The sequence below is a fragment of the Euprymna scolopes genome, chromosome 23, assembly GCF_053919585.1.
Source record: "Euprymna scolopes isolate OS-2025 chromosome 23, ASM5391958v1, whole genome shotgun sequence".
NCBI classification, from domain to species: Eukaryota; Metazoa; Mollusca; class Cephalopoda; order Sepiida; family Sepiolidae; genus Euprymna; species Euprymna scolopes.
Genome location: NC_136504.1, coordinates 55,451,563 through 55,470,804, shown reverse-complemented (window position 1 = coordinate 55,470,804; position 19,242 = coordinate 55,451,563). Strand labels below are relative to the sequence as shown.

The following is a 19,242-nucleotide window of genomic DNA, read 5'->3' as shown; positions in this document are numbered from 1 at the left end:
AAAAAAAAGGAAGAGTTATCTGCTCCTGGAGTAAGGTCAGCCATGACAGTGGGAGAGAAACAAAAAGTGCCTCACGAAAATACTAATCTCATCATTTCGCATCCAGCGGCTTCCGAGTAATCATCCAACTTGCAAATTTGCTTAATAAATTTGGTAAACTTCTAACTTTCATCCTTTGAGAAGTTTTTTCATCTGTTAACAGTGATTATTATCGGATGTAACAGGATTTTAAAAAAATAATTGTGAATTTTATTAATGATTCTATGCATGGGGGTGGCATTGTTAATGGCTTATATTGTAATAGCAGTTTTGAAAAAGAAATTAACAAATTCTAAAAGAGAAGAAAATCAAAGTTGAAAAAAGAAAAATGTCTCACCTGGGAGGAAGCCAAGAAAATTCAAATAAAATGTCACACTTTCTGTATTTTCCATGAACAAATTTTTGTTGTTCCTAAGAAGATGAAATCGGCCAGGGACATAATAACTTGCTACACTTGAGTTTTCAACCTGTGAAACAAATTTTTTGAGGGTTTTTTTTTTTTTTCATAATACTCATAAATTGAATCCATAGGTAAATATCTTATTTTTAGAAGAAAAAGAAAAACACAATAATGTAAGCAAATAGAATACCTGAAAAGAAATATGTACTGAGGTAATTAATTCCTATTTTAGTCATGTAAATTATTTTGAGCAAAAAAATAAATAAATAAATAAAATAAAAATATTCGATCCGGATTATTCTTGCTCATTCCTCCCATAACAAAGACGTTCACTCTTCACATAAGTAGCAGAAGTCCTTCTCTCTTTTGTCTTCTCCAAAAACAAAATTATGCGCGAATGAGGTGGTGCCCAAAAAACGAACAATATCTGTTACAAGAAAAATCCGTCTTCTCTTCTGCCACCTCAAATTCCCAACAATGCCGAAATTTGCATAATCATTTTGTAGTTAAACAGTTCTAGGTTCGCAGGCCATTGTTTCCTTACAGCAGGCACATGCTAAACGTGGCCACTTATTTCTTTGTCTCTCCACACTTTGTTTTTTCATTACATTTTCACCCCAAACAAGGCACATTGCCACTTTGGTGTAGGAGGCTGCTATCAGGAACATAAACTACTGGGGAGTTGGGCAGCAAGATTTCGGTTCATGTTATACTTGAACTTCTGCATGTCAGTACAGTTGGAGAAGCAAGGACCCGGAATGGAATTCCAAAGTTTAGCAGTTCTGGGGGAAAAACTACTGGAGTAGAAAGCTCTCCTACACCTAAGGATGTCTACTGTGTAGGGGTGGGATTTAGCTGCTTTTTGGGTTTATCAAGGGTATTTGCATCGTGAGGGCACAAGTGTTTGCAGTTTGTCAGAGCATTCACCATTAAAATACTTGTAGAACAGAGGAATGCAACATTTCGTTGGTGGGACAAAAGCTGAAGATGACAGTTCAGGACCTATCAGGTTGGAGACTCTTTTGGATCTTGTCTAGGAGCGAGAGACTAGTAGCAGATGCACCAGCCCAAATATGACAATACTCCATACATGGGTGAATGGTGGCCTTATAGAGGTACAGGATACTTTCGGACATAAGTAGCTTTCTAGCGCGGTAGAGAGAGTCCACATTGTTCGCAGCGGTCCTGGCAATGCTCTCAATGAAATTGTTCCAACTCATGTTTCCTGTGAACGTTAGGCCGAGGAGTTTAAAAGACATACTTTCAGATAACGAATCTTTGGCCATTGCTATTGGTGGTAGAGAAGGTTTCTAGTAATTATTGAAGGAGACAAGCTTATTGGCAGCATTGAATGTGATCATCCATTTTTATCTCCATTCCACTAAAGATTGGAGGTCATCTTCTAGTGTTTCTGCAATTTCCTTAGATATATGTTCATTTGTTTTCCTGTCGTGCCTGTTAAAGAGCGTGGTGTCATCAGCATATATACCCATCTCACAGACAATTTTGTCAGGGAGGTCATTTATGAATATTAGGATTAATAAAGGTTCAAGGATAGACTCCTGAGGCACTCCCGCATTCATATCATATTGTTTAGATGTACGACCGTCTAGGACAACCTGGATTTTTCTCTTATCTAAGAAGGATTTAATTATGTTAAGTATTCGTCCAGCAATACTGTATCTAATTTTCCTGAGGAGATCTTCATGCCATATCCTGTCAAAAACCTTAGATATATTTAGAGCTACCGCTCTACCCTAGCCTGCTTTGTCCAGTGAATGGTATATACATTCAGAGATTAGTTAGGATGTCTGCTGTGGAACGGGCTTGCCTAAATCCATATTGTTGGTTGGTCAGAAGTTTAGCATCTGTAAGGTGATGGACTAGAGCTTGGTTAATTATAGACTCAAGTATTTTGGTGAAAAGTGGGAGGAGGCTAATGGGGCGATAATTTAATGGGTCAGTTCTTACACACCAGAATCCTTGAAAACTAGTACCACAGAAGCAGTTTTCCAGCAGTCCAGAAAGCAAAATTCATTAAGACATTTGTTGTAAAGATTGGAGAGAATTGGAGCACTTTTTTAATAGCACAACCGAGATGAAATGTCAAGCATGCACCTGAGAAGGGGTGATTTTCAGATCGTCTAGCGTGGCACCTGTCCACAAAGGAAAGTCAGGGAGGGGGTGGTTAGCAGGGTCCAGTGTGGAGTAGGAGGCAAAATGACTGGCAAGCATGTTAGACTTCTCAGTTGCTGAGCAAACAACCTCATGATTGTTGGATAGTGGGGGAATTGTTGATTGCTTATCATTTACTTACTTTTTCCACAATAGCCATCCCTGGGATCCATGTTGTGCTAGTATGAATATTTATTTGCTGCATTTATCTTTTTGTCTAAGAAATAACAATCAAATAAAATGAAATATATATTAGATACGTTTGAAGGTGAAACAATGCATTATTTCAAAATAAACAGATATTTATTTTGTTTGAAATTTATATTGGAATTAAAAAAAAAAAAAAAAAGACATACTGAAGATGAGGCTTTGCTTCAAAATATATTTATGAATTTCAATATAAATTTCAAACAAAATAAATGTCTGTTTATTTTGTAATAATGCGTTGTTTCGTAAATATTTCATTTTATTCAAATTCAACCAACACTTCTATAAAAGGAACACGAACTCTAACATGACCAACCAAATAGTTTTATTATTAATAAATGAGTCAGATTATTCAGCAATGCCGGGTTTCTTACACATTTTTCTTCTTTGTGTTAGTTCAAATAAAAGAAATTAAAAACAATTACTTTTAAAATCACCATAAAATAACAAATAAATAAAGTGCATTATTAAGGTTCATGATGATGATCACTATCGACTAAAAAAAAAAATAAGTGAAACGTTATGGTTAAAAAAAAAAGAAAAAAGCAATTGTTCAGTGTGAAATTTAAATCTTTTAATATATATATACATACACACACACACCGACTAGACGTTGCCCGGGATTGAATGATGATCAATAAATATTTCACCTCCTATATTTTTATTGTCATCAAAATCCGTGAAATTGCCCCGGAGGAAGCTTCACATGCCTCCATGCAGTAACTTAGTCGAAAAATATATGTTATTCTATATTACAATCTAGAGAACCTACCGTTTCTTTTATAAAATTATATTATATATAGATAAACTTCTTTCCAGTTAAAAAAAAACAAAACATAAAGAAATTTATGTGTGGGGTTTGAACCCCGCACGTAAATTTCTTGCAGTAACCACGTCATGCAAAAAAAAAAAAAAAAAAAAAAAAAAACATGTGCATTTTCAAGTTTTATAAAATTCTTTGCAGTTACTGAAGAAAATTTAAGGTTGGTTGGTTGTTGTTGTTGTTTTATGGCATATCAACCCTTTCCAGGTTATTTAATGCCAAATCTGGTGATTTTGAAGAAATTTTTTTAATAGAATATATTTGTTTTTTACAAGTCGGTTTCTATTTAACCCATAGTTGGGATCCTAACAGGTACTACCACTCCGGGTCAGAGTGGACCTGGGAGCAATGGCAATTAATGGGTGGCTCCACACTCCCCAGAGCCCGCAAGCTGGGGCCTCACCATCAGATATAGTTTAAGGTTATATCCAGGACCAAAAAAATTAAATATTTTCAAGGCCCGTTGTTCTGTCATTGTTGCTAAGCGACGACATGAAAAAATGGCTTTACTGATGATAAATTAAAATAACGGTTTTGATTATCGATTATTGGTAATTATCGAGGGTATTCTGAGAAAAAAATTAACTAAAATCATTCTCATAACACTAAAGTTCTGTAAATTTTAAAGAAAATCTGTTCAGCTGTTTCGGAATCTATAAGGAGCGAACTCACACACACAGACAAAGTTGCATTTTTATAATTGTAGGGATACTCGTAGGTCGTCTAGACACTAATTTTTTACACATTAAATAGTTGCCAATATTGATAGATAGAAAGCAATTTTTTTCTAGTGGGTCACCACTTATCAATGCCTTTGTTTAAGGTTAGGGTTAGGGTTAGGGTTAAAGAGATTGTTAGTGGAACAATAATTACTGCCATGAGAGGATGAGAAACAATTGTGGTATGTTGTTCCACAGATAGGATGTTCTAGGAAAGAAACTTTGTTCATGGAAGTTCTGTTTGGATTTTGGTAAAGAAAGAGAGAAAGGAAAGACGATTTCTTGCAGTGAATGTCTTACCGAGGAGGGCACTAGGGATTAGAGCCCAGTCGAGTTCATACCATGAACATAATTACACAGTAGAGAGAGGTTAGCAACATATCTTCTATGTGAAAGAGGCTGTAGGGATAAGAAGAGCGTAACTCCCACTAGATTACGAAGTCGATTTTGTACTTTGACAAGACAATCTAATTTTAAAATAGTAAAAGCCAGAAAAAATATTTAAATATATCGAAATCTCTAAGAATATGTTTGAATTTAAACCAACGGATTTTTTTTATTTCACTTTTGAATATTTTAATTGAAATCTTAAAATATGAAGACACTTACGTACACTTTCATTAATGTACAGGATATACTTTTATTTCTAAATATACTTTTTCATATAAACTTAACCATATATATATATATATATATATATATATATATATATATATATATATATATATACATACTAGTATGGAGTAAGGCATACACAAATAAACAGAAATCATGGCGTGCTTCTTCCAAGAGTCTCTGCCAGTTTGTTAGTCGTGCTGAAGTCTCAAATAACATTTTCATCACTGAATATGCCGATCGAATATTCGTTAATAAATTAAAAAACTGAGACTTACCTTTGAAGGTATACGCTTGCATATGAGATCAAATTTCTCCAATAATCCAAGAAGAGCCATTTTCTGATCCACATCATCTGCCCAAAGATAATTCACTAACTCATCATCAAGGATTCCAGATTTTTCTAACTGCTGCCATTTGTCGATGAGGGAATTTTTCTGAAAAAAAAAAAAAAAAAAAAAAATCAATTAGTTTTTCATTTGAAATTTTTGTATTGTAAACACGAAAGAATTATGCTAATTAAAAAAAAAAAAAAAGAAACGTAAGTCAATTTTTTTACAATTATAATCAGAAACAAAAATTAATTTACAATTAAGGCATCACCAGATAACCTTTTCTGTTTAAAAATTGTTATGCACAATTTTATGCACAGTTTTTATAAAAGTAATTACTTGTTATATACAGTTTTTATAAAAGTAATTAATTGTTATGTACAATTTTTATAAAAGTAATTAATTGTTATGTACAATTTTTATAAAAGTAATTAATTGTTATATACAATTTTTATAAAAGTAATTAATTGTTATGTACAATTTTTATAAAAGTAATTAATTGTTATGTACAATTTTTATAAAAGTAATTAATTGTTATGTACAATTTTTATAAAAGTAATTAATTGTTATGTACAATTTTTATAAAAGTAATTAATTGTTATGTACAATTTTTATAAAAGTAATTAATTGTTATGTACAATTTTTATAAAAGTAATTAATTGTTATGTACAATTTTTATAAAAGTAATTAATTGTTATGTACAATTTTTATAAAAGTAATTAATTGTTATGTACAATTTTTATAAAAGTAATTAATTGTTATATACAATTTTTATAAAAGTAATTAATTGTTATATGCAGTTTTTATAAAAGTAATTAATTGTTATGTACAATTTTTTATAAAAGTAATTAATTGTTATATACAGTTTTTTTATAAAAGTAATTAATTGTTATATACAATTTTTTATAAATGTAATTAATTGTTATGTATGGTTATGTACAATTTTTTATAAAAGTAATTAATTGTTATGTACAATTTTTATAAAAGTAATTAATTGTTATGTACAATTTTTTATAAATGTAATTAATTGTTATGTACAATTTTTATAAAAGTAATTAATTGTTATGTACAATTTTTATAAAAGTAATTAATTGTTATGTACAATTTTTATAAAAGTAATTAATTGTTATATACAATTTTTATAAAAGTAATTAATTGTTATGTACAATTTTTTATAAAAGTAATTAATTTTTATGTACAATTTTTATAAAAGTAATTAATTGTTATGTACAATTTTTATAAAAGTAATTAATTGTTATGTACAATTTTTATAAAAGTAATTAATTGTTATGCACAATTTTTATAAAAGTAATTTATTGTTATGCACAATTTTTATAAAAGTAATTAATTGTTATGTACAATTTTTTATAAAAGTAATTAAGCAAACAGCCAAAATACAATCAAATGGTACTTAGGAAAAATAGTCAAACCAATACCTAGCCAAAACATTAGTCGAATTGGCACCAAGCTCGAACCTTACAACAATTAGTACATAGCATGAATTTTATGACAATTTGTGCCTTGTCTAAACATTATTCAAATGATACTTAGCCTAATTATCAGCCCATATATAATAAAAAAATAAATCTGATAATTTATGCAACAGTTATCTGTTTCTGTCTTCCATGTTCTTTCTTAATATTCATAATTTTTTTTCTTTTTTTTTTTTTAGAGGAGTCCACTTTCGTGGAGACAACTCCTCAAAATTATTTGGTTAATATGTGAGATTACTTTGTTATGGATGTGCTGTGATCCTGATATTGCAACCAGAAAAGAGATCTGATGCAATGGCATCAAGTTGTGAAGGCCACATGAAGATGGCCAAAGATGTCAGACCACATCCACCAGGTGTGAAGCCCAGCCAGGAAAGAAACTAGATTTGGTTGTCTAAATTTGCATATGACCAGAATTTAAATATATGTTTTTGTTTCCAGAAGTGGAAGGTTGCATTCTCCCATTGGATAGCAATGATTCTAGAGACAGACATCTGGTCTAGGGGAGATAACTCCTTAATAATTCTGAACCAATATAAAGATAGTATCAAATAAATCTTCAAATATAAAAGACCAAAATAGTCTGTCAGTCTGCTAACTAATTTTAGATTATTAGACCTAACAATTTGAAATTTAGTAGGTATAATCCCCTACCTATGCAGATAAGGTTGGAAGTCATATCCAGTTATAATTTTAAAGATGTCCAAAGAAAATTTGTCTTATTTTGGTTTACCTATGATTTTAATGAAATTTAAACCATCTATAGCAGCACTTCAAAGGCCATAAATGACCAAGATCTTTCTGATTCTCTCTCCTTTGATCTTGAGTATGTGGTGCAATAGGGAAAAAGATAGCTGGTTAATTTTAATTATAAAACAGAAATTCTAAACAGAAACATTCATTTCAAACTCGCCCTTCTCGTATCAAAGAGCCTACTACTGATGTTATATGTTGGACCCTTTTGCTTGTGCAGTGATAAAACTTGTGCAGTTGCGATGTTAGGTTGTATAAGGATGTTAACTTTGCTCAAAATCTGATTGTTTCTTCTTTAATCAGATTTTTTTAACTATCAATTTTCAATACTTATCAGAAGCATTCCAATAAAAAAAAAAACTTTAGTTAGATATGCATTAAGTTGCATAGAAACGAATCAACAACCCTAAAAAGACATTATAAAAAAACAAAAGCGAGAGGACATGGTGGTGGTTAGCATGAAAGATACAAGACATGGTTAGAGTCATGCACATACTGGCAATATATTTTTTATCCTAATTAGACCACAAAACCTTTCTACAATCACTCTCAGAAACAAAGTACAAGTGTGCGAAAACTTTTAAAAAATCTGCTCAGCCATTTCTGAGTCCATAGGGAACGAACTCACACACAAAGTGTCTTTTATATGTAAGTAAATATTTTATCTCTAAACTACAATAAGAGTTATCACCCTTGCATTTAGAGCCTTTTATGCCATTATTTAAAAATTATCTCCATTGTATTAATCTTCATTGCTTGAATAATTATTTTCAGAAAGAAACTAGAGTGCATTGTAATTTTTGTTATAAATAAGATGCAAGGATAAATAGGAAGACATCGCTAGTCAGAATCAAATATCGATTTATCATATGTTTTGCTATTTAGGTTTAACATGGAAAATCTGACAAGATAATTTTATATATTAAATAGAATCTAAAACAATAAGCATACACTCTTGACAACTGAGGATATGCCCTTGACAACTACTGCAACAGTCTTGACCATTTTGAAGCTTGCTTGCTTCTGTCAGTCTGGCGTGTAATTTTGTGCCATTCTATGAGATCCATCGTCCCATGCCTGACCTTCTTGCACTTTGAAAAGGGGTTAGATATTGCTAATTGCCTTAGGCCTCCCTACGAAGGAATGTTGGCAGGATTGGCCAGGTATTTTTATAGACCAAAACTTCCTCTTGTACATTGTGTTTTCAGTTCCCACCGTCTGACCTTGTGTCAAACCTGCAGTACGAGAGGGGTTAATAAAAGCTATAATTTGATTTAATTCCTTCTAGAAAATACACTTGCAGCATCAGAATTATTTTCATGCAGAAGCCATCTTATAAAAAGGGATGTAACACTGTATTACAGAATTACATTTGAAAAAGCAAAAATAATGTAATTTTTTTTTAATGTATAAAAGACTACTGAGCAATGCTGAGTAGGTAATATTTACAAATTTACTTATTAAATATTTATCGCTAGCTGGATTACCAATCTCAAAATAATGTCATAATAATGAAAGTCACTTAAGACTTTTAACAGGAAATCATATCCCAAGATATTTCAAAGCAATAATAATAATAAAAAACAAACGTTTGATATGCTAAAACATGTTTTAAAAGACTACACAACTAAAGTTATGAGATTAAAAAAGATTTACACTTGTAGATTGAAACCATTATTGTCTGTTTTAGAATGAGCAACATTTGTAAATAATTAAAAGACAAAATATTGTTACATGAATGACCCGGTCTAAGCCGGGTTGACATGCTAGTATATATATATGTGTATATACATATATGTATGTTCATGAATTAAAATGTGGCACGCGTCTGCAGATGAAATGTCAGAAATTGACAAGCTAAACGGGAATTGTTTCAATATTTCTCACAAATATAAACAAACCTTGTTATTGTTATGAAAAATGTAACAGAAAGGAATCTGGTTATGTGGATGTTTTGAAAAGATTGACAGGAAAAAGTGATAGAAGGAAAAAGATTGCAGTTGGAGATTTGATTGTCAACCGAGTGGACACCACGATAATTCTCTCTCTCTCTCTCTCTCTCTCTCTCTATCTATCTATCTACCATAAGCAAGAACAACAGGAGAAATAAAAAACGGGCTGTTGCTTACACCAATGGTTGTTGTGTTTTGAATTCTTAAAAAGGGTTCATAATATAACAATATGGGTCTAAGGGGAATAAAAAGAAAGATTGGTTAATCGAAATGACATTGATTTATTAGATTGCCATCAATGACAAACTCCGAAAATTGGTCAAGATAACTTTATATGTTAGATATAATTTTCTATCAATTTCTTATTGTTTAAATCTCACTAATATCAGATATAAACAAAATTCAGTGAAAAGAAATTTCAATTCTCAATTGAGAGAAAATAAGAATTATACTTAAAGGTAAGCACTGGAAGTTGAATAGGGAACAACAGTTTTTGAAGAAAAAGAATAACAACCAAGTATAGTAATTGAACAATTAAGTAATCGACAAGTAACAAAGAACGTTATAAAAACAGTAAAAGGTAAATTTACTGAATGAAGAATTGTGAACCCGTGCATTTGCATAAATTTATTTTATGCGAAAAACGTTCTGCTAACAGGTGTGCATATTTTGGCTCCAATAGTTGTTGGCTGTTTCTATCAGAAAGATCAGTTTTGCTTGCACTACAGGGTGGAACGATAAAATTGTCGCCCTAAAGAAAACAACGCTACAGCTTTATTTTAAAACTTTTTATTGAAAAAAATCAATTCAGGTAACTTGATTATGTAGTAGAGCTGACATCTATTCAATGCAGCCGCCTTTAGCCTCAATCACCAATATAATACAGGTCTAGAACTGGTAACATGCCTTTTCCACAAGTGTCAGCGGGAGCTCGGCAAATACTCAGTGGATGGTGGCAATCAAGTTGGCTTTGGAGTTGTGGGAGGTTATGTTGGTGATGTTCTTGATGTATGACTAAACGAAGTAGTCCAGTGAATTCAGGTTGGAGGGGGGGGGGCAGTGAGAGAAGGGTACAAAGTCGTAGCACACCTTCTGAAGCCAAGCCTTGGTTGCTTTGGACTTGTGGACGAGCACCAAATCCTGCTGCCACAGCCAGGAGGATCACCACATACTTCAGCACATCTGGGTACACTTTGGTGTTGACTTTCAAGCCGACTTCAAAGATGTGAGGTGGCATGATGTTGCCCTCACTTAAAACCACACCAAAGACCATAACTGTGGATGGAAACTTTGTTTTCATCACCCTGGGCACGTCCCTGTTATTCATGGCAATCCAGTGATGAATTTTGAGGGTGCTGGCAATGGTCCTGTTGTCATAAATAGAATCGGTAGAGAGCATGAGTTGTACAGCAGCGCATGCCCGATCTCGCTCGTTGAACATTGTGTCACTTTCAGACATGATAGACAGCTGCTATCGCTCTTGGGATTTATACATAACTGGCCAACTAATAGATGGTCTGCACCAAAATAAAAGAGAACCGGTTTTCATCAAACAGAAATGGAATTATGTCGTCTTTTCTAGCATGACAATTTTATTATTCCACCCTGTAGCTTTGTAGGGTTGGTGTCATAATAAAGTGATGGGGTCCTAAGCGTTACAGTTTATATAAAGTGGTTGATGTGACACCTAAGGAGCAGGGATTGAATAGCTTTTGGCCAATTCATGCAACCTTTTGGGGCTAAAGCAAAAGAAGCAAACCATTTGCATATGTGCTAGTGACGAGACGATTCCAGTATTTTTCCCGCGATTCCAATACAATTACCAATTTTGTTCTAAATTCTCAATTTTGATATAATGACCGATTCCGATTCTTTTTACATCTTTAAATATTTAGCTATAGAGTTTTTTTTTGTTTTTTGTTTTTTTTTGGGGGGGGGGTCGCCATATAAAGCGATTTAATATGTATATATATTTTTGCAAACGTAAAAATACACTTGCAACGGAGATGATCTATAGAGTTTAATTTGTTACGCATCGGAATACGCTGGGAACGGCGAGAGACCAATGGGCGCAACAATAGAAAAAAAAAAAAAAAAGATAAAAAAAATGACGAAAAGAGGTGAATGGGAGGGGATGGAATATCTTGTCTGAGGACACCGGTAAAATATATACAGGACAGCAATGGAGATGATCTATAGATTTTAGTTTTACTGGCGATTTAAATCAAAAAATAGTTATTTTATTATTGGTACCAGCAACGGTAAATTAGGTTTAAAAAAATCAAACCAAAATGAAAGATAAAAGAATCAATGGCACAAATTTTTCTGATTTAGATGTTGATTCTGATACCTTAAAAAGAATTTCCATTTTTTTTTTTCTAATTTCAATTAATCGTCCCAACACTAATATGTGCGTGTGGACATGCTAAACGTGTGAAACGAACGTGATAAAATGAAACAGTGCATGCACCATTGGCCAAAATGAAGTTAAAGCAAATACAAGATTTTTGTTTCCGAATCAAACCTGACAAAAGATAAAGAGGAGTGATTTTTGATTGAACAGCAGTTTTGACTCTAAGACTGGCGTAGACTAAATATGTGGTTCAGAGAATGATACAAAGAGGCAGCAGAGAGAGAGAGAGAGAGAGAGAGAGAGAGAGAGAGAGAGAGAGAGAGAGAGGACGTTTGTTTGCTGGGTACACATTGACCACTTGTGGAAGTAGATTCCAGTTACAAAAGTTGTTTTTTTTACACATTACACTTTTAATAAGTTACAATAAATAAGCCAAGTTAAAATTCTAATGCCTTGAAAGAGTATGTAGCGTCTACCCTGGAATTAAAATTTTTCGGGGAAATTTTTGATGTGTCACCGTTTCTGGAGAGCTCCCATACAAAAAAAAAAACTGTGGCGCAAAATTTGAGTTGTCTCTCTTTCTCGTTTTCCGCCGGACTCTCGATGAGGTGAGATGTGCTTTTCACCACTGCGGCCTTTTTGCACGCACTCTATATATACCAAAGACACTACGAGAGAGTACATAGTTCTCCCAAATGAAACAAAAAATATTTCTCCTTATCTCTCCGTTCCACGTTCTACACAAACTGCCTTCAAAGAAAAACATTTAATTCCTCTTCGAATTTTACACCAAAAAAAACATTTACTCAGTCAATAAGGATTTCTTCATTTTCAATGGACACTAAGAAAACATATGAGTGTAACACAAAGAAATGTTAAATAAATTTAAACTTCCTTTAATGCGCCCAGTCTGAATATTTATTTTTATTAATTTTCTTAAAAAATTATTTTAAGAGAGCTGTCCGTCGTTTTGTCTGGCGAGCAGGTCACTTTTAGTACAAAAGTTCAGTTATAGCAAAGACTATAATGGATTTAGAGCTTATTCAACTGATAATAAAACAGTTTTATGAAAGTCAAAATATGTACTTATTCAACGGAAAATAGAACAGTGGTATGAAAGTCAATATACAAAGAAAACTATCGATGACAAAAAATGAGAAAGAGATTAACTTTACCTCATATATTAGATAACTCACCTCATCAATTGGCTGCCATGCAGTAATAATTCTTCTGAACATGTCAACTAACCACTGGGGACTTAATATGACCAAGTTCCGGAGAATGTTGTCGACTGTACCTGAACCGCCACCATAGTAAACAATTAAGCCAAGATCATGGTAGAACTCGAGCATAGTCTGGACTTCATCTTGGTCTTCAATGCCGAGGTCAGAGGCCAAATCAGTTATCTAAAGAAGAAAAAAGACAAAAGAAAATCATACCATTAGTTTTTTAGAATGAAAAGTAAATGTAAAAATAAAACGAGAGGAAAAGGAAAGAACATAGTTTGATTGTTTTATTTGACGGCATATCAACACTTTTTAGGTAATTTAATGTCAGATCTGGGAAAAAAGTTTTTAGAGTTCAAGTTCTTTATACCTTCATATATATATTTACTAGTCTAGGTGCCTGGCGTTGCCCGGGTGTTTAGAGGTGTGTGTTTAGCAAAAAGAGAAAAAAAACTGATAGTAGGCAGGCAGCCTCGAACCTGTACCATGAAGAAGGAAAAGAACATGATAAAAATAAGACGTGACGTCTTCGCTGTTGCGCCCATCACCAAACCAGAAAAGACGAATGTTTAAATTAAGGCTAGTCAATCAAAAAGAGGGGATGACTTTCGAAAATATCGGAGAAAAAAGCGACCCTTCCCTGTAGAAAAGTGCCCAATTGAGGGTGAAGGAATTAATGTTTTTGCAAATTTTTCGATATTTGTCGTCCGAAGGGTCGAGCTTAAAACGATACAAATCTCCTGAAAATCCGTCGCCTCTGTCAAAAGTTTTAGGTAGACATACATACATTTAAACAGACAGGTGAGATTTATATTATGGATGGATGGTGTATAGTTGTTTTATGAAATTCTGAATGCAGTAAATTTGGAGAAAAAAATTTGTATGCATCAAGTTTTTAATATCTTCAAATATTTATTCCTGGTGTTTGGTTTGGTTGTTTTGTTTTAGAGCATATCAACTCTTTTCGAGTTATTTCCAGTAATTTTGGAAAATATTTTTATTCTAGTTGTATTCACATTACGTATTCACTTTATGTATTCACTTAATGGTGAATTCAGTAATTTTGGAAAAGGTTTATGCTTCAAGTTGTTTGTACCTTTAAATATTTATTCATGGCGTTTGGTTTGGTTGTTTTTTTTTTTATGGCATATCAACCCTTTTCAGTTTATTTAATGCCGAATCCAGTCATTTTGGGAAAGTTTATGGTGTTTGGTTTGGTTTACATGGTGGATGGTGGAAGTACGTAGGTAAATCTGAGGTTTTTGACGTACAAACAAAAAAAAAAACAAAAAAAAACACTCATAAAAATTTACAGTCTTTTTTTAATCAAAGTACACTGTATCTATTTATTGCTGAAAATGAACAAAAATCATAATATCTCAGCAAACAATTAGAGTGGTCAAGAACTTTTGATATATTATTATCTTTTTTTTTTCACATATAACTTCTAGTTTTTATTTATTTACCTCCTTGGTAGGAGGTCAGACAAAAGACCTCTTGGGAGGAAGTATCGTGTGGTTTGACACATGGCGCCAATTTCTGTTTGCAATGCTATGAAAGGGAATTTCATTTCATGGTTTTCAGAATCCAGCATACTAAGTATTCTCTGGCCTACAAAAAAATGCCTAAACATCCCTGTTGACATCTCCTAGGAGAGGTGCCTCAGGCGATCAGCAATGAAGTAACCTCTTCTCAAAGTCAAAGAGAGGGGTAAAACTTCTAGAATCGAACCATGCTTACGAGGATAATACCATGACAACAGAACATATATTATACTACAATCCACTCCCACAGATGAAAAAAAAAGGAGGCGGTAATGCCTGTGAAGATGGATTCATAATTAATGAACATATAGCATGTTATCCTCCCAAAAAAAAGAGATAATGCCTGGGAGGATGGTTTCATGACAACAGAATGGATACTACATTAACCCCACTCTTGAATTGAGTATTAAAAGATAGTACAATAGAAGCAATAGTTTTTACACAGATACTAAATCTCCATTAGTAATAGACTGGCATAAATAATGGGTTTGGATCAACAATTATTGATGGTTCTGTTATTTAAATAACAAAATTTCCCAATAAAATGTAGCTTGCATCTTTTTACTTTTGTGATTGGTGATTTTTTTTTTTACGATGATTGATTGTGGACATTTGTTGAGGTGTCAGGTCACGAAATCCCCCTTCATAGCATTGCAAACAGAAATTGGCGCCATGTGTCAAATCTCATGATATTTCCAAGAGACACAGGATAACTTGTAATGCAGATTCCATGAACAAAGCTTCTTTCTTAGAACTGCACGCCTGTGGAAATCTCTTCCGATTGCCTGCTTTCCAGCTGACTACAATCTGATTGTCTTCAAGTCCAATGTAAACAAGTTCTTGATGAACCGCCCCTTTAAGTAATCCAGTTTACAGAATTCACACTACTTAAGTGTACTATGCTATAATCACATTAACTAATGTATATCCATTAACCCTTATCATCGAGTGGCCTCTGGGCCTTGATAAGTGGTGATTCCTGTGTAAAAAAAAAAAAAAAAAAAACTACTAACACCAGCCTTCACTTATCTCAAAAGACAATGAATATCCCCTGAAAAGGAGTCCGTACAATTAAATTTTATAATGAAGCAAACGTTGCATAATCAACAACCATATTTCTAACCTAGCATTGTTCAAGCCCAGTTGCAAAAAAAAGAAACCAAGATGTTAGAAACAATGCTGATATAAGCAGAGAAGAACTGATATTATTTCTAAGTTTTTCTTTCTCTTAAACTAGTTGCTCTAGCAAGGCTTTAGATTCCAGTCTATCGTACTATTTCATCCATAGCTCAAAGGAGAAAAAAATGAATTCATACTTCTCCCAATGATATGAGAGAAAGAAACTTTACAATCATTTTCAAACTGATGGCACCTAGTATTTTCAAATGGTTACCCGTGTATGTATTGACCAGGCTCAACATAGCTTAACTTGATTATCTGTTGGCAACTAATGTTTCAATGTGATGTAAGCCAGCTTATATCTAGTTACATCATAGCAATAACAGGATTTATTAATCAAGATAAAGTATGACCGCCCCCACCACTCACCTCCACAAAACATGATACCCATGAAATCATTAATAAAATTCAAAATCCTTTCTGGGAACCAACTATATTTAATACAAATTAACACTAGTCTGTGCCTGGCTTGTCCACCAAGTTTCAGTCATAAATGTTCAACAGTTTTTACTTTATCATTGTTCACTGATAAGCACATCTGGATATGATGGGCAAAATTGTCAATAACATTAACGCTCCTCTTTTAGCGTTGCCCTGATTTTAGCTGTGATGGTTTTCTTCAGTTCAGGAATAATTTGGGAATTTGAGGTCCCTCTGTAAATATTGGGGTCTTTATCATCCATAAATTAATAACTAGAATTCACTTTTTTATTTTACCACCGGATTTTACTCTTGCAGTGAAAAAATGTTGCCAAGATATTTTTTTTAAATTGCTTTTTCACCCCAAACAAGGCACAGTGCTACTTGGATGTAAGGGGCTACTATTTGGGACAAAATTTGCAGGGATACTATGTAGGAAGTTGAGCAGCAAGATGTCTATTCACGTTACACATGAACTTTTGCACCTCAGTACAGTCGGGGAAGCAGGGACTCAGGGAGAGAATTCCAAAGTCTTGTAGTTTGAGGAAGGACACTACTTGAGTAGAAGGTTTTCCAGCATCTAGGGATCCCTACAGAGTAGAGGTGAGATTTTGCTGTTTGTTGATGATAATAATCGTGTTGATTTTGTTGATTTTGTTAGTCGGGGATATTTATGCTGAGGCAATACAAGGGCTTGGAGTTTGTCAGAGTACTTCCCATTAAAATACTTGTAAAGTAAACTGTTGTAAACTGTTGGACATTTATGATTGAAACTTGGTGGACAAGCCAGACACAAACTAGTGTTAATTTGTATTAAATATAGTTGTTCTCTCTCCTCTGATCTTGAGCAAGTGGTACAATGGGGAAAGAGGTGGCTTGTTACTTTTAATGCATCTAAAACCAAGCTTTTATCTTTACATCATCAACGCTCTGATCCCCATCTGGCATCAACTGAAATGAATGGCTCTCGTTTTGGGGAGGCCTCATGTTTTGACAAGCTTCTGGGCTTGACCTTTACTCCTGATCTTAAATAGAACACATACATTAAATCCGTTGCCAAGGCCGCTGGAAAAATGGTGGGATCCTTCTATCGATCCAGTAAATATCTCACTGCTGATGCAATTCTCTATCTATATAAGAGCCAGGTATGTCCTAGGATGGAGTACTGTTGCCACATTTGAGCAGGAGCTGCTAGAAAGGACTTATCCTGCCTTGATAGAGTTCAAAATAGACTTTGTAGCCTAGTAGAGGATGTCCTTTTCTCTTCCCTGCAACCTCTTTCTCACAGAAGAGTTGTTGCAAATTTGTTCCTGTTTTATCGTTATTTTCATGGTAAGTGCTCGGCTGAGCTCCAATCTATGGTCCCTCCTCACCAAACTTCCACAAGAAACACCCGTCTAGCAGAAAACACTATCACTAATTTCTCCCACTTTTTATCTGTGCCTAAACCTAAACATAGATTCCATGAACAAAGCTTCTTTCTTAGAACTGCACGCCTCTGGAATTATCTTCCGTTTTCCTGCTTTCCAGCTGATTATAATATGGTTGTCTTCAAGTCTAATGTAAACAAGTTTTTGATGAGCCATTCCATATAAGCCAACAAACTTAGCGAATTTCCATTACTAACGATTACTATATTGTCCAGTTTCTACTGTATTCTTTAACCCTTATCCTCGAGTGGCCTCTTGGCCTTGATAAGTGGTGATGCCTATGTAAAAAAAAAAAAAAAAAAGTACGCACAGGGATGCAATATTTTGTTAATAGAACAGTATGTACGCTAAATGATCTGTCAGTATTTGATAATGCTTCAATATGGATCATGTACTGAGATTGTACAACTAGAGAATGCTCCTATCCCCACACACAGGATCAATAATAGAGATAAGTTAGAAAATGAATGGAACATAAAGAGACATTAAAAGCAATGAATCTAGTGACAAAGCGACGTGAATCTAGTGACAAAGCAATGAATCTAGTGACAAAGTGACGTCACAACAATTAGTGATATTTAGCCATAAACAGTTTGATGGAGTCAAGATAGAAAATTTTGAAAAGAGGTTGAAAGAAATGTACGTTTTTAGTATTTGGTGAAAATAAACTGAGAAAACAAAAAAATAAAAAATCAGGCATTTCTGATTTAGGGGGAAAAGTGGATATATTTGCGAGAGACATCCTCAAATGATAGAGTCACTTATAGCTGAGATTTGGAAGTTCAAAGATGAGAATTAGCCAAGATGTAGAGACACTAACAACAAGGCCAGTGACACAGTAACACACACACTTGTGTCTAACAAATCGCTGTGTTTTGTTTTTATTATTTTGTAAATAGGACAATAAATTCATGCCCAGCAATTGACAACACTAGAAATTAAAAAATGGCTCAAAAGAAGAAGAACCACAACTCATGTATTTGAGATAAGGTGGTCGATCGGGGACGCGAGCATGGTTCCACAAAGCGATGGGCACTGATTTGTAGAGGGTGCAGTACTTATGGACACAGTGGACAACCAAGAATACAAAAAGAAGAAACAAGTGCGACAGTTTCTTGATGTTTCTTACCTGATCTACACATGCATAATTATTAGCATTCTCAACCAGTTGAGTGATGATGTGTTCAAACTGAATCCAGCGTGTTGGAATCTGCTCTCCCATGTAAGGTTCTTGCAAAGCAGACTTTTGGATCTGCTCACGTAAGTGGCATACCTGGAAATGGATCAATAAAAAAAAAAAAAAAAATGAAACAATTCATGTGAAGAGGGAAAGTAGTTATAATTTAACTTTACCAGTTCTCGATATCCAACCATGTATCGGGGGTCAATCATAATTTTACTCAAAGAAAGTTGATTTATCCTGGTACAGGGCTTTGTTTCTAATTGCATTCTAGCCTCTGTCACATTGCTGTGGTTTTAAAGGTACTTTCATGAAAATGAAATGAACTTACTATGCTTATACTTTCTCAATAAAAAATACTCTCACTCCACCTGATTAGTGGGAAAAGCTGTTCTCTGTTCT

At 33.6% G+C, this 19,242-nt stretch overlaps 1 protein-coding gene across 3 annotated transcripts in view; it reads right to left on the bottom strand.

The window, feature by feature from the left end:
- LOC145245908 (uncharacterized) overlaps window positions 1-19,242 on the bottom strand; it is a 388,923-nt gene that overhangs the window by 55,664 nt on the left and 314,017 nt on the right. For all 3 annotated transcript variants that reach the window (XM_080107649.1, XM_080107648.1, XM_080107650.1), the window contains 4 exons: window positions 18,790-18,933; window positions 13,058-13,267; window positions 5,257-5,415; window positions 377-506 (listed from right to left, as the gene is read on the bottom strand). In XM_080107649.1, the coding sequence (XP_079963775.1) occupies window positions 377-506; window positions 5,257-5,415; window positions 13,058-13,267; window positions 18,790-18,933 (643 nt within the window). The remainder of the gene's footprint in view (window positions 1-376; window positions 507-5,256; window positions 5,416-13,057; window positions 13,268-18,789; window positions 18,934-19,242) is intronic.